Genomic DNA, 27,955 nt, shown 5'->3' on the forward strand with positions numbered 1-27,955 from the left:
CATCAAACAGGAGGCTCAAGAGACACAAGAAAAGGTAAAAAACAAAAACAAAAACTGCTATACAATAAGATGAAACTGGCGATATACCCGCTTGGGAGAAAGAGTATCAAAACTCTTGAAAACCGTAACTCTATTAGAGAGAATATACATAGCCAGAAGTGATGGACACTCATACCTTTTCTGTGACTCAGATAGAATGATTTAAAAACAATACCTCCTTAAAAAGGGGGGCAGTAAGGAGAAGGGAGGTTGGAGGGAGACTGAATGGGGTAAATCTCATTACATTAAGAGGTACAAAAGATCTGTTGTAATTGAGGTGGGGAAGGGAGGAGGTGAGAACCACCTGAATCTTCATCTCATTAGACTTGGCTTAAAGTTAACTTAGACACACTTAATCAATTTAAGAAATTTATCTTACCTTTCAAGCATCAAAAGGGGAAAAGGGGAGGGGGGGATGGGGAGGGGAGAAAAAGGAGAACTAAAAGAAGGAAGGGAAGAAGGGGAAAAGGGAAAGGGGAAAAAAGGGGAGGGGGTCCATTTAAGAGGACAAACATACTGAAGGTGGCAGTATTCAAAAACAAAACACTGGGGAATATGGATAAAGGGGAAAAAGGGGAAAAATACAAACAGAAGGAAAATAACATGGAGGACAATAAAGAATTAGTAATTATAACTTTGAATGTGAATGGGATAAGCTCTTCCTTAAAATGTAAGCAAATAGCAGAATGGATTAAAAACCAGAATCCTACAATATGCTGCTTACAAGAAACTCACTTGAAACAGAGAGTTACATATAGAGTAAAGGTAAAAGGTTGGAGCAAAATATATTTTGCTTCAGCTGAAGTGAAAAAAGCAGGGGTAGTAATACTTATCTCAGACAAAGCAGCTGCAAAAATAGATAGAGTTAAAAGAGATAGGGAAGGAAACTATATCCTCCTAAAAGGTACCATAGACTATAAAATAATTTCAATACTAAATGTGTACACACCCAATTGGACAGCATCCAAATTCTTAGAGAAGTTGAAAGAGCCACAGAAAGACATAGACAGCAAAACTCTACTAGTGGGAGACCTCAATCTCCTGCTCTCAGTTTTAGATAAATCGAATCATAAAATAAACAAGAAGGAAGTTAAGGAGGTAAATAGATTGTTAGAAAACCTAGATATGATAGACCTATGGAGGAAATTAAATGGGGATAGAAAGGAATATACTTTTTTTCCTGCAGTACATGGCACAGAAAAATAAAAACCTAATGAAAGACAGAAATAGTGAATACTTCTTTCTCAGATCATAATGCAATAAAAATCATATGCAATACTGGGCCAGGAAGATATAGACCCAGAACTAATTGGAAACTAAATAACCTCATTTTAAAGAATGAGTGGATCAAACAACAAATTATAGAAAGAATTAATTATTTCATCCTAGATAATGACAATAATGATACAACATACCGAAACCTATGGGATACACTCAAGGTGGTTGCCAGGGGATATATTATAGCTTTAAATGCTTACATGAATAAATTAGAAGAAGAAAAAATCAATGAACTAAATATTCAACTAAAAAAAATTAAAGAACAAATTAAAAACCCCCAATTAAATAACAAATTGGAAATTCTAAAAATTAAAAGAGAAATTAATAAAATCAAAAGGAAGAAAAACTATTCAACTAATAAATAAAACCAAGAGCTGGTTTTATGAAAAACATAATAAAATTAATAGACCTCTGGTCAATCTGATTTAAAAAAAGAAAGAAGAAAACCAAATTGCTAGTATCATAAACAAAAAAGGTGAACTCACCATCAATGAGGAAGAAATTAAAGTAATAATTCAGAATTATTTTGCCCAACTCTATGCCAATAAATTTGACAATCTAAGTGAAAGGGATGAATATTTACAAAAATATAAGTTGCCCAAGTTAAATGAAGAGGAGATTAAAAACTTAAATAAACCTATCTCAGAAAAAGAAATGCAACAAGCCATTATTGAACTCCCTAAGAAAAATCTCCAGGGCCAGATGGATTCACAAGTGAATTCTATCAAACATTTAAGGAACAATTGGTTCCAATTCTATATAAACTCTTTGGAAAAATAGGTGAAGATGGAACTCTGCCTAACTCTTTCTATGAAACCAATAGGGTACTGATACCTAAACCAGGAAGAGTTAAAACACAGGAATATAATTATAGACCTATCTCCCTGATGAATATAGATGAAAAATCTTAAATAAAATATTAGCAAAACAATTACAACAAGTTGTCACTAGATAATACATTATGATCAAGTAGGATTTATTCCAGGCATGCAGGGCTGGTTCAATATTAGGAAAACAGTTAGTATAATTAATTTTTTTTTTAGATTTTTCAAGGCAATGGGGTTCAGTGGCTTGCCCAAGGCCACACGGCTAGGTAATTATTAAGTGTCTGGAGTTGGATTTAAACCCAGGTACTCCTGACTCCAAGGATGGTGCTCTATCTACTGCTCCACCTAGCTTCCCCCAGTATAATTAATTATAACAATAACATACCTATCAGAAATCATATGATCATATCAATAGATGCTGAAAAAGCTTTTGACAAAATACAGCACGCATTCCTACTAAAAGCATTAGAGAGTGTAGGAATAAATGTTTTTTTCCTTAGAATAATAAACAGTATCTATATGAAACCATCAACAAGTATTATATGCAATGGAGATAGGCTAGAAGCATTCCCAGTAAGATCAGGGGTGAAACAAGGATGCCCATTATCACCACTACTATTCAATATCGTATTAGAAATGTTAGCTTCAGCAATAAGAGAAGAAAAAGAAATTGAAGGAATTAGAATAGGGAAGGAGAAGAAAAAACTCTCTCTTTGCAGATGACAATGGTATACCTAGAGAATCCCAAAAAGTCATCTAAAAAACTACTAGAAATAATTACCAACTTTAGCAAAGTAGCAGTATATGAAATAAACCCTCACAAATCCTCAACATTTCTATATATAACTAGCAAGATACAGCAGAAAGAGCTAGAAAGAGGAAATCCCATTCAAATAACCTCAGGGGCGGCTAGGTGGCATAGTGGATAAAGCACAGGCCTTGGAGTCATGAGTACCTGGGTTCAAATACGGTCTCAGACACTTAATAATTACCTAGCCGTGTGGCCTTGGGCAAGCCACTTAAACCCATTTGCCTTGCAAAAAAAAAAAACCTAAAAAAAAAGCCAAAGTAACCTCAGACAAAATGAAATACCTGGGAGTCTACCTGCCAAGGCAAACTCAAGAACTTTTTGAAAACAATTGCAAAACTCTTCTCACGCAAATAAAATCAGATTTAAATACCTGGGCAAACATCAACTGTTCATGGATAGGTCGAGCTAATATAATAAAAATGACAATTCTACAAAAAATAAATTACTTGTTCAGTGCCCTACCAATCAAAATTGCAAAAAATTACTTTAGTGAGTTAGAAAAAGTTGTAAGTAAATTTATACAGAGAAATAAAAAATCAAGAATTTCCAGGGATTCAATGAAAAAAAGGCAAAAGAAGGTGGCTTAGCTTTACCAGATCTAAAATTATATTATAAAGCATTGTTCCTCAAAACTGTCTGTATTGGCTAAGAAATAGAGTTATGGATCAGTGGAATATACTAGGTGCAATAGCAGGAAATGATTATAGTAATCTGCTGTCTGATAAACTCAAAGAGTCCAACTATTAGGATAAAAACTCTCTCTTCGATAAAAACTGTTGGGAAAATTGGAAGTTAGTATGGAAGAAACTTAGATTAGACCAACACCTCACACCCTATACCAAGATAATATCCAAATGAATACAGGATTTAGATATAAAAAAAATAATATTATAAGCAAGCTTGAAGATTAAGGAGTAGTTTACCTGTCTGATCTATGGAAAGGGAAACAGTTTATGACTAAGGAAGAGATAGAGAACATCATTGAAAACAAACTAGATAATTTTGACTACATTAAACTAAAAAGCTTTTGCACAGACAGAACCACTGTAACCAAGATCAAAACATTGGGAAACAATTTTTGCAACTAGTATTTATGACAAAGGACTCATTTCTAAAATATAGAGAACTGAGTCAAATTTTCAAAAAAACCAAGCAATTCCCCAAATGACAAATGGTCAAAGGATATGCAAAGGCAATTTACAGCTGAGGAAATCAAAGCAATCCATAGTCATATGAAAAATTGCTCCAAATCATTACTTATTAGAGAAATGTAAATTAAAGCATCTCTGAGATACCACCTCACATCTCTCAGACTGGCTAATATGACCAGAAAGGGCAATGATCAATGTTGGAAGGGATGCTGGAAATCTGGGACACTAATACATTGTTGGTGGAGCTGTGAACCCATCCAACCTTTTTGGAGAGCTATTTGGGATTATGCCCAAAGGGTAACAAAAATTTGCATACCCTTTGACCCAGAAATACCACTACAGGCTCTATACCCTGAAGAAATGATAAAAAGGGGTAAAAACATCACTTGTACAAAAATATTCATAGCAGCCCTGTTTGTGGTGGCAAAAAATTGGAAATTAAGTGAATGTCCTTCAAGTGGGGAATGGCTTAACAAACTGTGGTATATGTATGCCATAGAACACTTGTTTTATTAGAAACCAGGAGGGATGAGAATTCAGGGAAGCCTGGAGAGATTTGCATGAACTGATGCTGAGCGAGATGAACAGAACCAGAAAAACATTGTACACCCTAACAGCAACATGGGGGTGATGATCAAACTTGATGGACTTGCTCATCCCTTCAGTACAACAACCAAGGACAATTTTGTGCTATCTGCAATGGAGAATATCATCTGTATCCAGAAAAAGAATCATGGACTTTGAACAAAGACCAAAAACTATTACCATCAAATTAGGAAAAAGGCATTATATTATAATGTAATTTTACTATTTCATACTTTATATTTCTTCCTTAAGGATATGATTTCTCTGTCATCACATTCAACTGAGATCAATGTATAACATGGAACCAATGTAAACACTAATAGAATTCCTTCTGTTGGGGGTGGGGGGAGGGAAGCAAGAATGAGGGAAAAATTGTAAAACTCAAAATAAATAAAATCTTGCTTTAAAAAAAATAAAATAATGACTCCAAACAAATTCTAACATGGCAGAACCTATAGAAAGACAGAGTGAAACTATTTTCCAGCCCAAGACAACTTAGAAGATCCACAGGAAAGGTCTGTTATACCTTTAGAAAAGATTAAAAAGGACCCTGGCTGCCCACCAGCCACTGGATCAAACTGGCTCCAACCATCCAGGAACAGCCTGCAGGGTGTCTGGGTCCCTGGTTCTCAGATAGTGGAGGCAGTTTCCAAACTTCTTGACCTAGGGGTTGCCAAGGACAACTTAGATGGTCACTGGGAAAACTGCCACACCAAAGTGAGTGTGGAGCACTGTCTAGCACAGGTCTCAGCATAGACCAGGTCCCAGGAACCAGGAGCAGGCCTGCAGAGCCACTTGGCAGAGAGCCATCCAGCAGCTGCTTCTAGAGTGCTCAGCCCATGGACAGTAAGGAAGTCAGAAGAGACTGCAGAAGTCTCTAGGCTATATTTGAGGTATGACTCTGCTTCTTTGACCATACTAGATTCAGGTCATAGTCTGGGCTCTAGGCTCAGAAAAAGGAGTTTTACTGCCACAGTGGAGCAGGGAATCTCCTTGTAGTTCCAGGGTAGAGGAGAGTGCTTTTTGATCATTCATAGACCAGGGCACAGGCCAGGAGAACAGCCAGAGCCTCTCATAAAACCTTGAAGGAATTGAAGTCCCTGGGGGGGGGGGGTGTCCCTAAAAACCAGCTGTAAAAACCCTCAAAAGCTTGGGAAAGAGCATCCTGGAAGCAGATTCCCTTCCCCAACAAAGAGTTAAAATCAAGTCATAGACTGGGGAAATGAAAAACAAAGAAGAAAAAAATTCCAACCATAGACAGGGAAAATCAAAATACACACTCAAAGTCAAAGTTTCTGTATCCAAAGCCTCCAAGAAATACATGACTTGGTCTCAGGCTATAAAAGAGCTCAAGAAAAATTTTGAAAACCGTGTAATGAAAGTAGAGGAAAAATGGGAAGAGAAATAAGAGTGATGTGGGAAAATCATGAAAATTGGGGCAGCTATGTGGCAAAATGTGGATAGAGCACCAGCCCTGGAGTCAGAAGTACCTGCCTCAGACACTTAATAATTACCTAGCTATGTGACCTTGGGCAAGCCACTTAACCACATTGCCTTGCAAAAATCTAAAAAAAAAAAAACCATGAAAATCAAGTTAGCAGCCTGGTAAAGGAATTACCAAAAAAAAACTGAAGAAAATAACATAGATCAAATGGAAAAAGCAGTCCACAAAGCTAATGAGGAGAAGGATATCTTTAAATGCAGAACTGGTCAGATGAAAAAGGAGATACAAAAGCTCTCTGAAGAAAATAATTCCTTCAAATGTAGAGTGAAACTAAGGGAAGCAGATGACTTTGTGAGAAATCAGGAAACAATAAAACAAAATCAAAAGAATAAAAACTAAAAGAAAATATGAATTATCTCATTGAAAAAACAACTGACCAAGAAAAAAAGATCCTGGAGATATAATTTAAAAATTCATGGGTTACCTGAAAATCATGACAAGGAAAAGAACCTAAACTTCATTTTTCAAGAAATAATCCAGGAAAATTGCCCTGATATCCTAGAAGCAGAGGGTAAAATAGAAATTGAGGGAATCTATTGATTACCTCCTGAAATAGATCTCAAAATAAGAACTCCCAGGAATATTACAGTCAAATTCCAGACCTCCTAAATCAAGAGCAACTAGAAAGAAACGATTCAAATATCATTGATTTATAGCTGAGATAACACAAGATTTAGCAGCTTCTACATTAAGGACTCACAGAGAGTCCTTAAATATAATATTATAGAAGGCAAAAGAGCTTGGATTACAACCAAAAATCAATTATCCAGAAAAAATGAACATCCTCTTTCAGGGTCAAAGATTGACATGCATTGAAATAGGGGATTTTCATACTTTTCTGTTGGAAAAAATGACCAGAACTGAACAAAGTTTGTTCTCCAAGTACAGGACTCAGGTAAGCATAGAGAGGGTGCAGGAAGGGCAAATTATGAGGAATTTAATGATGATGAACTGCATGTTTTCCTGCATGGGAAGATGATACTGACACTCATATGAACCTTCTCATTTATTAGGGCAGTTAGAAGGAGCAAACATGGACAAGGCCTAGGAGGGAACTGAATATGAAGATATAAAATATTATAAAGATGGAGTTAATGAATGAGAAAGGAGTGTACTGGGAGAAAGGGAAAGGAAAGGTAGAATGGCATAAATTATTTCACATAAATGAGGCAAGGAGAATGAAAAAGGGGAAGGAGAAGGGGAATGAGTGAACCTTCACTCTCATTGGAAGTGACTCTGAGAGGAAATAACATGCACACTCAATTGGGTATAGAAATCTATCCTACCCCAGAGAAAAATAAGAGAGGAAAAGAATGAGAGAAAGGGACTGCGGAGGGGAGGAGGGTGTAGGTGATAGGAGAGAGAGAGAGAGAGAGAGAGAGAGAGAGAGAGAAGTTAAATACCACACCCTGCTGAAGAAGGACAGGGAGAAAAGAGAGAGAATAGAATAAATGGAGGTGGGGAGGAAAAGTCAGGAGTCCTGAGTTCAAATCCAGGAGTCCTGAGTTCAAAACAAGCTTCAGACTTGGGAAAAGAATGTTATCCATCCCTAAGACAGATCTAATGGTATCTGAATACAGACTAAAGCACAATTTTTTTTCTCTCACATTATTTTTCTTGAATTTTCTCTTTCTTTGTGGGGCAGGGGGTAATTATGTTTCTTTTTACAACATGACTATTGTAATTAATGTTAAAAAAATAAATAAAAGTGCTTTTAAAAATTCATAAATCAGGGCAACTAGGTGGCACAGTTGATAGAGCACCAGTCCTAGAGTCAGGAGTACCAGAGTTTAAATCTGGCCTCAGACACTTAATAATTACTTGGCTGTGTGGCCTTGGGCAAATCACTTAACCCCACTGCCTTGGAAAAACTAAAAAAAAAAAAAAGTCATCAAATTATATTACCCTCCCTTCATGGACACACAGTCCTCATGAACCAAAGCATCATACAAAGCCAAATCATTACATGAAATGTTTATACCTTCCCCTCACCCCAAACACATATCCTGTATTTCCATTGTATCCCTACAGGGTCAAGAACAGAATCAGGAATTCAATAAGTAGTCATAGAACTCTTAGAGACTTCAGTGACCATCTAGTGTAACCTGTGCCTAAAAAAGAAATTCCTCTACAAAACACTCTGTAAAGGATGCTAAAAGGAACAGTAGATAGAAGGCTGAATTAAGAATCAGGAGGACTTGTGATAAATATAATTTTAGACACTGTGTGACCTGGGTGAGTCATTTAACCTCTCTCTCTGCCTCAGTTTCTCATTTATAAAATAGGGATAATAAAAGCACATACCTCCCAGGGTTATTGTGAGAATAAAATGAGATATTTGTAAAGGGTTTTGCAAATCTTAAAACACTATAAAATATTACCTGTGATATACAACAATTAAAACAGTGACTGTCACATAGTAGGTTCTGAAATGATTCAATTGATTCTTTATCATTTTTACTTATTCTATTTACAATTAATTGATTTTGTCCTATAACTGCTTAATTTAGGGTTCTTTATCTCAGAACTTGGTTTAGAAATTCAGTTGATTTATAAGGAGTTAAGTTTAAAAATCCAGTTTTCCTCTTAACTCCTATTTTTGCCTCAAAGAAATCTGCTATCCTTGAGGAAGGCAGGAACGGAGTCTGGATCTAATATTTTTATACTTCAAGGTATTCTTCAAGGATGTCTGATTTGCTATCCAAAGAAGTCTGGGCCACTTTCTTTGAATCTGTAGGTGGACTCAAACAAAGAATATTTCTTAGTCACAATTGCTCTTCTCTCATTCCTAATCTCTAACCAACCATATTGTCCTTCAAGCCTTAGTTAAGTAGACAATCATAATCTCAATGCCATATCATCACCTACCCTCTTCTGGTTTTTGTTCTAGCTTTACAAAATTTAGTTATCTTGTGTTCCTTGGCTAATGGAGGCAGAGTCATTAATCCATTCTATTGGCAGATATTATTAATAATTGATGATTAATCAAATGTTATTAATTAGTTAATTGTTAAGAAAATGTTATCTTGCTCAGAGTAAGTGTGCTACAGGCTGCTGTTGAATTTTATTCAGATGGTGCTTAATAAATGCTGGTTACTATTCACCTCCACAGAAAGAGTTTGTTAACTCTGATTACAGACTGAAGTATATATATTTTTTACTTTCTTAATTTTTGTCTTTTTTCCCCAAAACATGACTAATGTAGAAATGTTTTGCATGATTATGCATGTATAATGGATATTGTTTTTCTTACTTTCTAAATGGTTGGAGAGAGAGAGAGAGAGAGAGAGAGAGAGAGAGAGAGAGAGAGAATTTGAAAATAAATATTAAAATTAAAAAGAATTAAATAAATGCTTTTCAACTTGATTTGGTAATCCAGTCTTCACTTAGAGACTTCCTTTGAGCAGGAATTCACTCCCAAGACATTCATTCCACCTTGGATACTTCTAATTGCTAAGAAGTTTTTCCTGATATCAAATTCCACATTCCACCCATTGTCCCTTTTTCTGCCCTTTAAGGCAAAAAAATTGTCATCAGAAGACATTCTTTAAATGATTGATTACTTTAACTTCTTCTGTGACAGATGGTTTCTCCTAATGTAGTTATACACACATACACACACACACACACACACACACACAAATACAAATACCTTTGTTAAAATTCTCCCCACATTCTATAAAAGCTAAGGTGAGGAAGGTGAAGGGCAGAAATAGGACAAATGTGAAAACACCTTTTATGCTCATGAAGAATACTTTCTAATGACCACTGAAGTATATTGAGTCTTTCCCTCACCTACAGCATGGCCAAGCTTTGCCAGAAGAATTTGGAGTTGTGCAATCATAGGTCCAATATATGGTTATGCAAGATCTTCCCACGACGTGCTCATTGTGCTCAGCACCCACTTGATACTCAACTCACATTGGAACTTCTCAACAGAAGAGACACAAAGGAGGAAGTTTACATTAGCAGGAGCTGGTGAACAATCTCTACAATCAAAGAAAGGAAAAGAACAACCTTCCTTGAGTCCTTTAGCAAAATAATTTAGCTGATTCAAGATACCCTTATAAAGAATTAAAAAAATAAACTTTTGCTCCCTTCTATTAACCTTGGTATCTTGACCTCTTCCTAAACATCTGACCCTTTGTCTTCCTTAGGTAAGACAGAACCAATTTTACTGTCACCTAGTAGGGAATACTAGTAATTCAATTCACTTCAACTTACCAAACCAAGTCAGCATTAAAGTTACAAAGGTGAAAAATTACATAGTACCGACACCAGAGAAGCTTATGATATAACGGTACCCCCCAAATATTTGTAAATGCAAATAGGTTGAAACCCAGAGGGATTAAATGACTTACCCAAGGTCACAAAGTGACTGCCAGAATTGAGCCCAAGTCCATCATGCTTTCTACTGTACTATAAACCTTCTATAAACCTCCAAAACTCTATACATCTAAAGATCCAAGCAATAGTCATAAAACTCTAGACTAACCAAAGAACTCAGGTGGTCACTTAGATTTTGTTGTAATTGTTGTAATAATTTGTTGTAATTTGATGTAATAATATTACTATATGATCAATCTAAAGACACTGAAGTTTGTTATATTAACTTCAGTTTTCAAGACATATAATACTGCATGTTATACAACCAAGTCATCCTTTTGTTAATAAATCCTGCCTTTTTAAAAAATTCCTCATGATAAAGAATCATGGTATAGCAATATTGAAATGAATTATTATTGCTTGGAATATTATTCTATAGCACATCAAACTTTTCAAAGCATTTAAACATATTTGATCAATGATAATCAACAATGTCTATAAAAACACTTACCATATGCCAGGCTTTATGACTGGAATTAGGAATATAGAAACAAAAAATTCAAACATCTCTTGTTCTCAGGGAGCCAGTATAGCCATAAGAGGCAAAATGGATATACATTGTATAAAGCACTGAAAAGTTAAGTGGTTTACCCAGTCACATGATCAATGTCATAAGAATGATTTGAATCCAGGTCTTTATGGATCTGAGGCCAGAATCTTGATTCACTCATTATGCCATGTAAAATTCAGTACAAACAAGGTGGTTTAGGAGGTGGGGAATTATTAGTAGCCTGGGAAGTAAGAAGGACAACTATTATTATCTTCTTTATATAGATAGAGTGAGAAGGGGATATTATATAATTTATCAAAGGAACACAGTGAACTAGAATTTGAGTCTACTGGCTTGTAGTCCAGTGTTCTTTCCCTTTTAACATTTTTTAAGAGTTATACAAATATAGATTTTTATAATGCTAATTTTCACTAGTTGCATAAATTGGAAATATATTGGTATGGACAGTCAAACTACCAAAAATTATTTTATAAAACTAGAAAAAATAGTAACAAAATTCATCTGGTGAAACAAAAGATCAAGAATATCAAAGAAATAAATGAAAAAAAAAAAGCAAAGGAAGATGACCTAACTGTACTAGATCTAAAACCATATTGTAAAGCAGCAGTCATCAAAACTGTTTCATGCTGTCTAAGAAGTAGTGTGGTGGTTCAGTGAAATAGATTAGGTACAAAGAAACAGCAGTAAATAACTATAGTAATCTATTATTTGATAAACCAAAAGATTCCAGCTTCTGGGATAAGAACCCTCTATTTGACAAAAACTGCTGGGAAAACTGGAAAATTTTATGACAGAAACTAGGTATAGATCAACATCTCATACCCTAAACCAAGATTAGATCTAAATAGGTATAGGATTTAAACACAAAGAGTGAAACCATAACCCAATTAGAAAAAAAGAAATATTTCATCTGTCAGATCTATAGAGAGGGAAGGAGTTTGTGGCCATACAAGGGATAGAAACATTATAAAATGCAAAATGGATAGTTTCGATTACATTAAATTAAAAAGGTTTTGCACAAACAAAATTAATGCAAGAAAACAAAAACCTGGGAAATTGTTTTTGCAGCCACTATTTCTGATAAAGACCTCATTTCTAAAATATGTAAAGAACTGCATCAAACTTATAAGAATATAAGTCATTTCCCAATTGATAAATGATCAAAGGATACGAATAGGCAGTGTTCAGAGGAAGAAATTAAAGCTATCTGTAGTCATATGAAAAAATTCCCTAAATTATTATTAATTAGAAAAATAAAAATTAAAACAATTCTGAGGTACCATCTCATGCCTATCAGATTCACTAAAATGACAAAAAAAGGAAAACAATAAATTTTGGAGGGGATACGGGAAAACTGAGAAAAGGCTATAAAATGGAGTATATCTTTGATCTAGCAATACCACTAACTAGGTTAGCATTCCAAAGAGATCACAAAAAAGGGGAAAAAACCCACATATACAAAAATATTTATAGCATCTCTTTTTTGTAGAGACAAAGAATTGGAAATTGAGAGGATGCCCAACAATTGTGGAATGACTGAACAAACTGTGGTATTTGAATGTGATGGAGTACTATTGTTCTATAAGAAATCATGAGCAGGTGGACTTCAGAAAAGCTAGGAAAGACTTGCTTAAATTGATGCTGAGTGGAGTTAACAGAACCAGGAGAACATGGTATATTAAAAGCAACATTGTGTGACGATCACTGAACTAAATGATTGAATTTGCTTAATTTTTCTTTGTTGTAACAGAAGAATGAATGTGGCAAGGTGAGGGATAAAGAAGAAATTACTGTGACACAAAAAAAAATTTTTAAAAAAAATTATTTGCTTTCGTTATTATTTCTTTCTCCTTTCTCTACATTTCTTTCACTGAGAACATCATAAAATGGTGTAGTGGAAAGAACATCTAGAGACTTGCATTCAAATCTAAGCTAAGATACTTAGGGTCCTAGAGGTGAGCTGAAAGGTGTCCTAGAAACCATCTACTCCAGCCTCTTCACTTTGTTGTTGTTGAAGAAAATGAAACAAAGATGTCTTGTCCAAGGTCTCACAATTGGGATTTGAACCCAGATCTATTGACTCTAAAAACCAAAGCTCTTTCCACTGTACTTTTTTTTCTCTCACGGTGGGTTCATGGGCAAGTCATTTAACCTCTCTAAATCTTAGTTTCCTTAACTGTAAAATAGAAATAATATTGTTTTATTGTTGTTTGTATGTTTCTCAAAGAAGACCATGATATCAGGGACTTGAATTCGATTTGAATGAGGAGGTGCTGTGCACCAGCCTCACTTTCTCCTCCAGAGCCAAATCTGAGTCCAGATATGGTTCAGATGACTGGAGATGGCCATGGATGTGAGGTAATTGGGGTTAAGTGACTTGCCCAGATTGATACAGCTACTGTCAAGTATTTGAGATTGAATTTGAACTCAGGTACTCCTGATTCCAGGGCCAATGCTCTATCTACTGAGCAATCCAGCTACTAATAGATGATGAAAACAATTCAACAATAAGATACTATCTAACAAAATAAGGTCCTGTTGCATAAACTCTAAAATAGAGTCATAATATATATGTATATATATATATATATATATATATATCAGTTCTGACACCAAGAGTAAATCTCAATGAAACATATTCTCAAAAAAAAAAATTTTACTACCTGCTTCACAGAGTTGTTTGAAGAAAATAGTCCTTTTTGAGCAGTATATGAATATAAGTTGTAGTTTTACCTGGATGAAATTCCTTTCATATTCAAAGAAAAGCAGGGGCCAGGTGATGCTGATAATAGATGGAAAGAGTTTCTTCAGTGGGGACTAAGAAATGGAAAACAAGAGAAATAGGACATATGAAACTCCAGCCATGCACTTTTTTTTTTTAGGCTTTTGCAAGGCAAATGGGGTTAAGTGGCTTGCCCAAGGCCACACAGCTAGGTAATTATTAAGTGTCTGAGATTAGATTCGAACTCAGGTCCTCCTGACTCCAGGGCTGCTGCTCTATCCACTGAGCCACCTAGCTGCCCCCTAGCCATGCATTTTCCATCACTCCCCTCCCCATCATTGCTGTTTTGTACAGGTTAGTACTGCACCACTATGCTGTGTGTCAGGGCTTGGATATTAGGAATTATTTTCTTCACCTGTTCCACCAATGTTTCCCCTTCTATGAGATTGTCTAGAATGGGGGGAAAGGGATCAAAGCTGAAATTCTCTTTCGGAAGAAACAAATGATTGAATTATGGATGAACTTGAGGACTCCCCCTAAAATATCAACACCCTAATTACCAAAAAGTTCTGTTGGGTGGAGGTTACAACCACCACTCCTCCCTACAACCAATGCATCCATATTCCCCTTTCACTATCCAGGGTAAAGATGAAGAGCATAGTGTCATTTTCAGTGAGGAATATAGCAGGATAGCATTGAGGAAATCTCCTTGGGAGAAGAACTGTGAACCCTGGGGTAAAAGGAAAAGAGAGTAGAGATCAAGCCATCCCTCCTCAAAATCCTTAAGATTTCTTTATCTTATTTCCCCTCTTCATACATTGAGATGATATCCCACTGTCTCTACCACTTCCAGCTATTTTTGTGGTCTTCTCACCCTAGAATGTACCGCCCTTTTCTCCCATTGGTAAATTTCTCCTGAGACCTCAATTTTTGGAGGGGATCAGGCCAGTTGACCTTCTTTCCCCTCCTAACTGTTCTCCTGACTCTCCAGGCTTCAAAACCTTGCCCCCACCTTGGATAGCTTACCCCAACCCCCAGCTTTTCAGTTCCCTTTTATGTGTTGTTTTGCTGCCATTACAATGTAAGCATATTGAGAGCATGGACTATCTTTTTTTTTTAGTTGCATTTTTATCTCTAGTACTTCACACAGTGCTGTCTCATTGTAAATGCTTAATACAGGCATGTATGTATACCTTGCCTTGCCTTGCCTTGCCTTGCCTAATGACCCTTTACCCCCATCAAATTCTAATGCCTCCCCTTGAACTTTCCCCCACCTCCTGCAATCTCTTGCTGGTCATGATTCTTCTCCAACCCATCACTAACCCCCCAGTTTCATCCTTGCAATCAGTTTCTGACTTGGGCAACAATTTCTTCCTTCTGATTAAACATGTCACTGTGATCACCAATTAGGAAGCCTCAAACACCCTGGAAATCTAGTAAGCTTAGAGAATGAATGGTATTTGTGTCAGATTTGAAAAGTTGGCTAGTCAGAAGAGTATGAGACACATAGGGAAGCAAACTTCAGCAAGATCTGGGGTCTTGGGGCTGCAATAGGATTAGGAAGGGAGGGGTTCAAGCTGGGGAAAGCATGGGATGATAGGGAGAGAGTCCTATGGATACTTGAACCTTGGACTGCAAGTCATTTCAGTTAGGGAATTGCATGGGATTAAAAGACATCAATTAGTTAGGGGTTTCAGGTGAGAAAAAGATTTGGTAAGGAGCCCCACTATATTGGGGATGGGGAAGTATTAGAATGAGGAGGCAGATGGGGTTAGCAAGGTAGATCAAAGAGGCAGGTTGGGCTGGGTTCCCAATTATACCAAAGGTATGTATGCACTCTACTCCATCCATGATGGAGTTCATCAGCCAACCAGGGACACTCAACCCTTCTACTGCAGACTGGGAACAGGGTCAGAGATTGGTAGAGTCTGTTCAAAAGTTAGAGGATTTGAAAAGAGATATTACAAGAGAAAAATTCAGAGAGAGAGAGAGAGAGAGAGAGAGAGAGAGAGCTAGTCAAGCACTAAAGAAATAACCAAGGCTTCCCAACATGAACAAATTAACATAATTCAAGAAGAGAAAAAGGAAGGCATTTTATAACACCCACTTTCCCTATTTTAAATTCACAAGTTCTCCCTTTAAGTCTTTCTTGTCACCTATCCAAATCTGGTTCACACCCATTTCATTCTGTCCCCTCATCCCCTGGTGCTTGCCTGCTTCATCAATGCTGCAGTCATGGGACCTTGGCTGTAGGTGACTTTGTGTGCTCATTCAAATGTTCTCAAGATCTCCAGGAGACAGCTAGGAGGAAGTGAAAGGCACATCCCTTCCAGCTCTAAAGTGCCTACAAAGTTCCCAAACTCTGCCTTGTTCCTATAACAACCCTCTTGGTTAGATTCCTCTTTGAGAATGGGATCTTTCTTCTAAGGAAGCATTATTCCCAAATAGATATAGATAGCTAGACCTTAATGGAGTAAAGTGGTCAGGCTGACACTAGGAAGGGTAAAAGAGGACTTGACAAATTAGAAGATGGCAGAGACCTGTGAAGAATACATAATTTAATGCTGAAATGGTGTTGATCCTACCCTTAGCCTCTAAGATTTCCTTTGATGTAGGGAGATATAGCACAAAACTACTCTGAACTGTCTAGCTTTGATCTTGAGTCATTCTATGTCAAAAATTTTCTCCAGAAATCAGTTTGGTTCTGGATTCTCCATGAATCTCCATGGTTTCATGTCTGCCCTTAAATAGATTCCATGGTGTGATTATAGAATCTCTAGGAATCCTAGGACCTTTGGAACCAAATTCGATTCTGTAGTTTCACAGATAGAGAATTATTCAGTTAAACTGAACAATAAGCTCCATGAGGACAGGAACTGTTTTGTCTTTGAAGAGAGAGGGAACTAGTTAAGCACAAAAGAAATAACCAAGGCTTCCCAACATGAACAAATTAACATAATTCAGTGCTTGCAGATAGTAGACATTGAAAAAATGCTTATTGAATGCTAGTTTCCTTTCTTAACTGCCCCAACTCTCCTAACTCTTACCACCACCAATAAATTCTGTGGTGATGGAAGTGTCTTTGTCCCAATTCCTCTGTTTCTTTCTTTTCATCCATTGTCCATTCCTGCTCTGGAAAATAGTTTTATACCCTTAGTCTCCTCTTTTTGACCTTCCCCTCTCCTTACTCCTGGCTTCATACCTCTAAGAGGCTGTAATGCCCTTACCTACAGTCTTGTGTGTTGCTATGCTATCAGTAGAGTGCCAGCAGGATCTCAGTGGCAATTTCACCCTTCATTCACTGAGCCTTAAGGTTGAGGTGAACAGGACAGGGAAAATTTGGAAGAGGGTAAAAAAAAATCAGAAATAAAATTGGGGGTGGCTAGGTGGCATAGTGGGGCAGCCAGGTGGTGTAGCGGATAAAGCACCGGCCCTGGGGTCAGGAGTACCTGGGTTCAAATCTGGTCTCAGACACTAACCGTGTGGCCTTGGGCAAGCCACTTAACCCCGTTTGCCTTGCAAAAACCTAAAAAAAAAAAGAAATAAAATTGGCCAGGCGATGTTAAAGATTTTTTTAAGAGGAGATGGATGTCAAGATTCACTTGAGGTGAAGAATTATGGTAAGGGGTAGCTAGATGGCACAGTGAATAGAGCACTGGCCCTGAAGTCAGGAGGACCTGAGTTCAAATTTGACCTCAGACACTTAATAATTGCCCTGCAAAACCATAAAATAAAAAAGAAGAAGAAGGAAGAAGAAGGAAGAAGAAGATGAAGAAGATGATGATGATGAAGAAGAAGAAGAAGAAGAAGAAGAAGAAGAAGAAGAAGAAGAAGAAGAAGAAGAAGAAGAAGAAGAAGAAAGAATCGTGGTAATCACCTCTTCCAACATTGAGAAGAAAGAACCAAAAAGTTTGGGAGTGAAAGGTGAGAAAAGGAATAGATTATTTTCAGTCCTTTATGATGGAAATAGTACCACTTAGACTGTGGTATTCCTTCTCTTTGGGGCAGTTAGGTGGCGCAAGGGATAAAGCACTGAACATGGAGTTTAGAGGTCCTGAATTCAAATTCTTCCTCAGACACTTAATAGTCACTAAGCTGTGTGACCTTGGGCAAGTCACTTAATCTCATAACCTTGCCAAAAAAGAAAAGAATTCCCTCTTTTCCTCTTCCCCTTTGGTTTTCTTTTTTCTATCTGAAAACTGATGTTTCACATGCATCAAATAGATAATAATATCACATCAATAATTGCTCTGCACATTTAACAAACATAGCAGATAGGGAGAAATCTAGATTGAGTCAAAAATAAAGAGATGGATGATAGCCAAGGAACAAGTTAGAAAAGATCCAAGAGGCATCAGAGAAGAAACAAAGGTGTCAGGGAACCCAGGGAGGCTCCAGTTTGGTGGAAGGGACTAAGAAACAGTGAAAAGACATATAGGATCGGGGCAGCTAGGTGGCATAGTGGATAAAGCACTGGCCCTGGAGTCAGGAGTACCTGGGTTCAAATCTGGTCTCAGACACTTAATAATTACCTAGCTGTGTGGCCTTGGGCAAACCACTTAACCCCATTTGCCTTGCAAAAAAAAAATCTAAAAGAAAAGACATATAGGTGTTTTTAAAACACCAAAACATTTATGTGAAGATCCAAAATTTTAAGGCAGATTTATTTCTGGACTGAACTTGTGGTTTCATTGGTGTGGAGAACTTCAGATGAATGCATGTCTGAACTTTGCAGTTTGGAGTTTTGTAGAGTTGCTAGGGGTACTGAAAGGTGAATTGTATTTGCTTGGTTCAGAGATATGATATGAACCCAGGTCTTCCTGATTGAGGCCATCTCTTTATCCACTGTCTGGCTTAGCAATTATTCATATTACATTAACCAAATTTTTTTGTATGGATCACAAATCTTTCTACCTATCATTTTTTGTAATATTTTGAATTTTACAATTTTCTCCCCACCATCTCTTCCCTCCCCCTACCCCCCACAGAAGGCAGTCTGATAATCTTTACGTTGTTTCCATGCTATATATTGATCAAAACTGAATGTGTTGAGAGAGGAATCACATCCTTGAGGAAAAAATAAAATATGATATAGTAAAATTATGTAGTACTTAAGACAAGTTTTTTTTTAAATTGAAGGTAATAGTCTTTGTTCTTTGTTCTTTGTTCTTTGTTCTTTGTTTCAACTCCACAGTTCTTTCTCTGGATATAGATGTAATTCCCTGTCTCAGAGAATTTGTCCCTGATTATTGCACTCTTGGGATGAGCAAGTCCATTAAGGTAGATTATCATCCCCATATTGTTGTTATGGTATACAATGGATCACAAATCTTTATTAAAAGTTTAACTAAATGTTTTCCTAATGTAACCCTTGGCTTAACAATCGTATGGTGCTCTTTTAATTGGTGGAAATTGATTATTGGAAGAGTGGGGACAACAAGATGGTACAGTGGATGGAGCACTGGCCTTGGAGTCAAGAGGATGTGAGTTTGAATTTGGACTCAGACACTTGACAATTCCCAGCTGTGTAACCTTGGGCAAGTCATTTAACCCTGATTGCTTCACTTCCAGGGCTATCTCCAGTCATCCTGATCCATATCTGGCCATTGAATCCAAATGGTTCTGGAAGGGAAAGTGAGTCTGGTGACTTAGCACAGCACCCCTTCACTCAAATCCAATTCACCGGCTTGTGGTGGCTTCAGCTCCCTGATGTTGTGATATTCTTCAAGAACAAAGAACAAGGGGGCAGTGGATAGAGCACTGGCCCTGGAGTCAGGAGTACCTGAGTTCAAATCCAGCCTTAGACACTTAATAATTACCTAGCTGTGCAGCCTTGGGCAAGACACTTAACCCCATTGCCTTGCAAAAAAAAAAACACAATGACTTGCCCAAGGTCACAGAGCTAAGCAATAATTAAGTGTCTGAGGTTGGATTTGAACTCAGGTCCTCCTGACTCCAGGGCCAGTGCTCTATCCACTGCCCCCTTGTTCTTTGTTCTTGAAGAATATCACAACATCAGGGAGCTGAAGCCACCACAAGCCGGTGAATTGGATTTGAGTGAAGGGGTGCTGTGCTAAGTCACCAGACTCACTTTCCCTTCCAGAACCATTTGGATTCAATGGCCAGATATGGATCAGGATGACTGGAGATAGCCCTGGAAGTGAAGCAATCAGGGTTAAATGACTTGCCCAAGGTTACACAGCTGGGAATTGTCAAGTGTCTGAGTCCAAATTCAAACTCACATCCTCTTGACTCCAAGGCCAGTGCTCCATCCACTGTACCATCTTGTTGTCCCCACTCTTCCAATAATCAATTTCCACCAATTAAAAGAGCACCATACGATTGTTAAGCCAAGGGTTACATTAGGAAAACATTTAGTTAAACTTTTAATAAAGATTTGTGATCCATTGTATACCATAACAACAATATGGGGATGATAATCTACCTTAATGGACTTGCTCTATCCCCTGCGCCATCTAGCTGCCCCGCAAGTCACTCTAATCCCATTACCTTAAAAAAAAATTATAAAAAAAAAAAGGAACGAAGGACAAACTTCGCCTGATCTTTAGGCAGTGGGGTCTAGGAAGTCAGTGTTACAAGTCATTAATATAAATATTTAAATTAATGAGGACTTGGGAGAAGTGAAACACAGAGCTAAATTATTAAGTATTGCCTGCTAATTGAAAAGGCAGCTAGGTCAGACAGTACCAGGTCTAAGAGTCAGAAAGACCTGAGTTCAAATCCTAAGATCCTTAGTAGCTATGTGACCCTAGGTAAGTCACGTAACCCTACTTGCTTCAGTTTCCTCATCTGTAAAAAGAACTGGAGAAAAAAAATAACAAATTACTCCAGTATTTTTGCCAAGAAAAATCCCAAATGGGGTCATGAAGATTCAGACATGACTAAACAACAACAATTTAATTGAAAATTTATCAGAAATAAAGCATCTAGAAGGTTAAAATTAGAAGTGACTAAAGAAGAATTTTTTTCAATAATTCTATCTATGTCCAAGTTTTTTTATAAAGTGAGGAATCACTGTCCTCCAGTTGCCGACATTTCAGAGCCGCTTAAAGTGTGTACAGGTTTATATAAAAGCAAAAAATATAGGAAAATGGCTAAGATGGGTAAGATGACTGAGATGCCAGTGGGAGCACAGATAGAGGAAGAAAGAAGTTGGGAAGAGCTTACCCCAGTTGCAGGGTTGAACACAAATGCTTTCTGTTTCTCATGCAGCTTCTGCACCCATTGTACAATTTCACAGAATTTGGGCTTTCAGTCTTCAATGGGATCATTTCTGGGGCCCCAAAAAACAGAGTTGAGGAGTGGAAGTGAATGATATGGGTCAGAGATCAGGTTTATGCTCTGAATTGATGGCAGAACTATGTTCTTAAGCCTTTTTAGCATTTAGTCCAGCAGGGAGCCATCCTCATAATAGAGAAGGCATGGGTGGCCCTGAAGAGCTATTGAAGAGTTGTCTTGGCCACATGTGTACTCTATGTGTGTTCACTCCTCCTACCATCACTGTGTGTGTTTGTGGGAGAGTGAGCCCCTAGGTTTAGGAAGAGAACATTTTGTTACTACTATTCATTCGGTACCATTTCAGTAAATGTCCTTGCTTTGAACTAATTGTAACCACTAGCTGACTATTGAAGATAAATTCATTGGTGGAAGTTGGAGAACTACTGTTTGGGGACCCACAGAGTACTTTGATCCTAGAATAGTTTTTGCCCAGGGAATCCAACCTTCAAGAATAAGTTAAGAGGAGAGAGCCCAAAGGGGCACTGTGCTGAGGGAACATTTTCAAATGTTCTACTGCTGAGGTTCAAAAGTACATACCTGTAGTAGAAAGGCAGTAACCCATAATAGCTTGCTGTGTGATCTTGAGGGAAATTTTCACAAATTCATTCCTAATAGAGTACCTTGAATTTAGTAAAAATATTTGTTTAAATGAAATGAATTGAAGCATTTAACTTCTGGGAATCTCAGTTTCTTAATCTGTAAAATGGAGACATTAATACTTGTATCAACTTCCTCATAGAGTCATTCTGAGGAACAAATGAAAAATATATGTAAAGTGATTTTTAATGTGCATTATTATAAATGTTGCTACTATTATCACTACTAATCTAATGATATCTTTAAGTTTTCAGTTCTAAAGATCATCCTGCTCCTTGTATTTATTGCCAATAACATGACTGTGCTAGTGATATCCTCTAGATTGCCCCAGCAGGACCAGGGCCATAAGAATATTGGAAATACATTTAAATATTAGAAATCTACCCTGTATCAGACCCATCCAGACCAGTACAAGAAGCCCTCTAAATCACAGCATATAAAAGGAAATTTGTGAGTACTGCAGTATACTTGTGATGGAATAGATATTAGAGGAGAAACCTATTAGGACATATTGGATAGATACATTTTCCATCATTTAATTAACCTGGGAGCAAATTATAAGATGCTAAGTGGCATGGGGTATGTGTCTCTGAATCAATATGTATTAATAAATAAATGAGTCAGTGATTGAATGATGCAAGTTTTAATTGTGTGAGTATGAATTGTCAATCTGAATTGAAAAGATTTCTTATATCTATCTGATAGTTATACAAAAGTTCAATTGGTACACGACATTTCTCAATAAGTATTCATTGAAACTGTGAAAATAATATTTATCTTCTATTACATTATCTCCAAAAAAATTAACTATGTATCCAGAGCCCCAACTCCCATATAACTTATTAGTTCTATTATCTATCAATTTCAACCTTTTTTGAAGTTATATTTCCCATGTTCATGGATTTACTAACTGTAAATGCTATGCTAAATAGCATATCCTGTGAATAACTCCCTGAATAATTTATTGCCAAGGTCTGTTGATTTTATCTTGCAACATCTCTAAAATATGTCCCTTTTTCTGCTTTGATACTACCTTGGTGGAGGCACTTATCACCTCATGCCTGGACTATTGCAATAGCCTCCTGCTTTGGTCAGCCCCCTTCTCCAATCCATCCTGTACTCAGCTGCCAAAGTACTTCCTAAAGCACAGGTCTGAGCATGTTATCCCTCTCCTTAATAAAAACCAGTGTCTACGTATATCACCTTTAGGATCAAATATAAAATCCTCTGGCATTCAAAACCATTCATAACCTCTTCCACCATTATCACTTTTTCAGTCTTCTACCTTCCACTCCAACTGAACCCACATAACCTGAGTTCCGGTGACACTGGCTTCTTTGCTGCTCCTCAGACAAGACAATCCATCTCCCAGTTCTGGTGTTTTCATTAGCTAGAGCCCATTCCTGAAATGTTCCCCTTCCTCTTCTCCTAGCTTCCTCTAAGTTCCAGCTAAAATCCCACCTTCTACAGAAAATCTTTCCTAATTCTCTGTTGATTATTCCCTATTTTTCCATTTATAGTATGTTTCTACATACATTTTTGTCTCCCTCTTTAGACTGTGAGCTCCTTGACAGCAGGTTCTCTCTTTTACCTTTCTTTATATTCCCAGTGCTTAGCATAGTGCTGAGAAACAAAGTAGACATTTAAATGAATATTTGTTGAAATGACTAACAGACTAAGCTCAAACTTCAAGGGAGGCCAGGTCCTGTTTCATAAGTAGGTAGGGTAGGTTATGCCTACATGATAAACTTCTTCGCCCATCAATACTACTTGATATTTTTAATTTCCCTCAGTTACCCTGTCTAAATTCGATCAACTTAAGATTAATTTATTTAACTAAATTTATTTCTTTTTTATTTTATTTAATTAAAAGCATGAAATAGTATTAGTAAATGTCTTCTTTTAAAATATGGGCACTTCTGGGAAGGTTAAAAGGATTACTCATTTCACTTGAGTGTGAATTAGATTAGATTAGAGTATTTTTAAATTGGAAGAAATAACCAATTCAGAAATCTCTTCTATATCTTACTTGATGACTAATCATCCAGCCTCAGAATACTTACAAAAATAGGGAGTTCACTGTGCCAGGAGTCAACTCATATTATTTAACAGTTCAATTGGTTGCTTTTCTTTGAATAATCAATTGAGAATTTAGAACAGAAGGACCTGAAGACCTAATTAGTCCATCTCCCTTCCATACATTCAAGGAAATATTCTCCCTACCCCACCCCAATCAACTTTCACCTTTTCAAGTCGAAGATTCCTGATATTTCTATTTAGAAGACTCATCTAGTCATGTTTACTGGATAGAACCCTTCCAAAATAGGCATGAAAATGTTTGGGTTATTCCTACAGAAATCCATCTGACTAGCCACAAAAGGAGGTGAAATGAGTCAAGAGAATGAGGGAAAATAAAAAAAAAAGAGAATGTAGAAATTTTTTTTTAAAAGTTGAACTGTAAGATATAAAAATAGACTATCAGTTCCCAGAAAACAGAGATTTCATTTTATACTTCTTCTATATCCCCTGTAGTGTCTAGCTTAGTACAGGCACCAAAGTAGGCACCAAATCAATACCTATAGAATAATGCAGGTTGTTGCAATAATAACTGTGCCCTGTTCTCACATTCTCAGAAGTGGATCAGTATTAGTTGGACTGAGATCCCAGTGTATCAGTATGTCAAGGACCTATGATTTCACAGGTGTGGGAACTTTCTCCACCATATAAAAACCACTTAACAATTAAACATTAATGACCTAAGTTCAACTCTTATCTCAAATAACTTATTTAATTTCTCTTAATCATAGTTTACCCATTTGAAAAATGCGTATAATAACATTAAATAAGATAAGATATGAAGTACTCTGTAAATTTATGGTTTTAGAGAATTACTTAAGGCTCAGAGCCAAAGTAGGATTTGGACCCATGTCTTTCCTGACTTCTAAGTCCAGCACCTCAGCCACTGTACTTCTAATGTCTCAAAATCATGTTAATGCTGTCTATTTTCTTCTTTCATAACTAAGCTCTATTCTCTCTCTCATTTTTCCCCACTTCTATCCTCATTACAAAACCTTTCCAATCCACCCTTGTGAGTATTGATACTTAGAGTTTCACAGAAATACCTATGACAAGCACTCATTTCTTTCCTACAGCAACTTAGCAGAGGGGCTCATGGGTTCTGGGGCATTTGAAGTAGATCTCTACCTTGGATAAAGAGACCTACATCTTGAAGGTTCATAGGAAACAAGCCTCTCTTGGAAGAAGGGACACAAACTAGAGAAGGTGATGAAGTTGCAACTAGATGGAGCTTTTGATTGGCTTTCACTGAATAGCCCTGACTTTCTTCAGTTCCTCAGTCTTGTGCAAGGCACTATCCTCAGTTCCTTCCCTAGAGGCCACCACAGACCTGAGAAGACAAACTCAGTCAATGTTCTTCCTAGGACATTAGAGTCTATAATGTAAAAAGGCCTTCAGAAGCCAAAGGTCCACTTACCTGTCACTCACTGCAATGAGATAGGTATAGAAGTTTTCTGTCCCAAGCCTTTCATTAGCTGATTTAAAAAAACCTACCAGGGTAAAAAGGATGTAAGGAAGTAGTAATAGTGGAAAAAAAAAGAAAATTGTCTCAAATTTTCACTTTTAGCAACCAGAGGCAAGGCAATTCTCTTTGTATGAGATTTAACTTAGTCCTACAAAGAGTTAGACACTTAAATGCTTTTTTCATGAGGGTAAATTAGAAAAAATAGATAGCTAGAGTGCTAGTTGATTTTTAGGATGTGAACACCAGGGAAAATAGAGGTTGAGGGGGAAAGTTGAGCAGGAACCATAATCACTATGATGATCTATTTGGAGTATTCAGATAAGGTAGGTTTCTAGGCTGAGTGGTAACAGTAAATATGGAATCAGCATCATCACTGAGATCAGAGGTTCACTGACATAAGAAATGCCATCCCATAAGATATTACCACTGTTATAGAAAAATAATTTTTTTAAAAAAAAGAGGAAAAAAAAGAAATGCCATCCCCATCCACTCAGAACAATAACCCCCCCCTTCAAGATTCTAAGAAGTAATACAAACATAACTATTCCCAAGATCTGGTTTAAAAAAAGAAAAAGGACTTCTCTCCCTTATTTGTAAAGAGAACATATAAATGAGAAATACAAATGAGACGCAGTGGAACATAGAACACAAAGGGTTCACCTTGGAGTCAGGAAAGCTTGTGTGACTGTGAACAAGTTTTTTAACTTTTCAATCCATCCTCCCTCCCTAGCAAATCTCTGCTATTATTAGTAATTAGTTACTAATCTTCAGCAATAGAAGAAATTTCAACACTAGAAGTTCTTTGGACTAATTATTCCAATTCCTCATTTTGCAGGTGAAGTAATTGAAGTCCAGATAGGTTAATAATGTTACCCAAGGTCATACAGGTGATCATTGTCAGAGACAAGATTTGCATTATTATTATTTTTTTAATTTTTTTTATTTAAGGCAATGTGGTTAAGTGACTTGCCCAGGGTCACACAGTTAGGCAATTATTGATGTTGACTTTGAACTCAGATCCTCCTCACTCCAGTCAGTGCTCTATCCACTGCACTACCTAGCTGCCCTCAGAGACAAGATCTGAACTGGTCAAGTCCTCAGAACACACATCTTTCCAGTACACAGTCTATGTCATGAGGGTGGAATTTGGAGAAATGGTAAACAATAACCCTGAAATGGGTTAAAATGGTTTTTTATGATACTGTCAAGTACAGGAGAGAATGACAATTCAATCAGGAATAATCACAAGGGCCTCCCTTACCACCTCAGAACAAATAGCAAGACATTCTCTCTGTACTCAAAGGCAATGAATTACTCGTTGCCCAGGTCTACCTAGGAGTCTGCTCTCAGCTGTCATGACATGAAGTGTTGGCATGATGGGATCAGAGACTATAGAACATTAGTAGAAAAAGAGGAGAGGAGTTCTAAAAATCAACTAGGAGGGCTTACTCAGGATGAGGAAGATGGAACGATAATTTTGTAACATCAGTAAGTTTGCTGGAATTTAAAACACCAGCTTTAACTAGAATTAGAAGGGTCTGAGATTGTGCTATTATAGTTGTGAGGAAACAATAACCATAGGACCAAAGACTCCTCTAGTTTCTTCACAACTATAATAGTGCAATCTCAGACCCTTCTCCCCACCAAAAAAAGGAGTGAATTGCAAGGCCAGGAATTGGAATAGGGAAGTCCTGAAAATAGAGCTGGGGGGTGGGGTTAGAAGGAAAAAATATAATATTAGGCTGAACCAGAAATGATGAGAGGAAAAGAAAGGGAAAGAACAACAGAAGATCAGAGTATCTAGTGATATTGGATTATACAGAGCATTGATGAGCATTATACTTTCAGTACTTCCTGGCCTTTTCCAGCCACTTACACTATGTTGTCAAGATTGATTCATGGAAGAACCACTGTGAGGGACCAAATTGAGATCAGATCCAATGAGGGCGGCCCAAGTCACAGTTCCTTCATGTTGCCCACGCTGTATTTGAAGGACTGGGGACAGGGATCCAAGGTAGAGATCATTGTCAAAAATGAGGGGAAAGGAGGTGTCAAGGTAAAGATTAGGTTTGGAGTGTATTAAGTAGTTACCTGGTAAGCAGGTACTGCTAGTCCTTCCTCCTGAAAGATCTCAGCATCACACTGCCCTAGGAGATGAACAATTTGTTCAGTATTTGCCTTATCTATATCCTGAGTCAGAGAATTCGATTTTTCTGTAATTGACAAGGACACCTCAAATCCAGACAACTAAAAGGGAGTTTCAATCAGTCAGCAATAAGAACTTATCACTATGAGCCAGGCATCATCCTGGGAGCTCAGGATACAAATACAAAGTGAGACAATCCCTGCCCTCAAAAAACTAACATTCTACTGGATAGGATACCATATGTTCATGATAAGTAAATAGAGTACATGTACAAATAAAGTGATTACAGTGGGAGAGGCTGCAAAACACTGCAGGCACAAGGATATACATATAGAGGGTGGATATACACAAACTGAAGATCACTTTTTTGTAATCCTTGTTCCATTGGAGAAAGAAGGGAATTAGGAAGAACTAAAATGGAAAAGGGAGTAAAAACGGGAGGGTGGGGTATTTAGGAAAAAGGATGAAGAGCAACAGAAGCCAACTCAAAGGAGGAGTTTTGAGGAAGGATGTAAATACAGAGAAGGGCTTTCATCTCTCATTTTTCCTGGCTCAGGG

At 37.1% G+C, this 27,955-nt stretch overlaps 1 protein-coding gene across 1 annotated transcript in view; it reads right to left on the reverse strand.

The window, feature by feature from the left end:
- Nucleotides 1–9,990: 9,990 nt before the first annotated feature.
- Nucleotides 9,991–27,955, reverse strand: part of GCKR (glucokinase regulator) — a 31,177-nt gene continuing 13,212 nt past the window's right edge. The window contains 8 exon segments of the mRNA XM_074188114.1: nt 9,991–10,072; nt 10,074–10,126; nt 13,826–13,909; nt 14,167–14,264; nt 14,449–14,497; nt 14,500–14,544; nt 15,171–15,247; nt 15,635–15,713. Coding sequence (XP_074044215.1) covers nt 9,991–10,072; nt 10,074–10,126; nt 13,826–13,909; nt 14,167–14,264; nt 14,449–14,497; nt 14,500–14,544; nt 15,171–15,247; nt 15,635–15,713 — 567 coding nt within the window.

This window comes from Macrotis lagotis, chromosome 1 (assembly GCF_037893015.1).
Source record: "Macrotis lagotis isolate mMagLag1 chromosome 1, bilby.v1.9.chrom.fasta, whole genome shotgun sequence".
Lineage (NCBI taxonomy): Eukaryota > Metazoa > Chordata > Mammalia > Peramelemorphia > Peramelidae > Macrotis > Macrotis lagotis.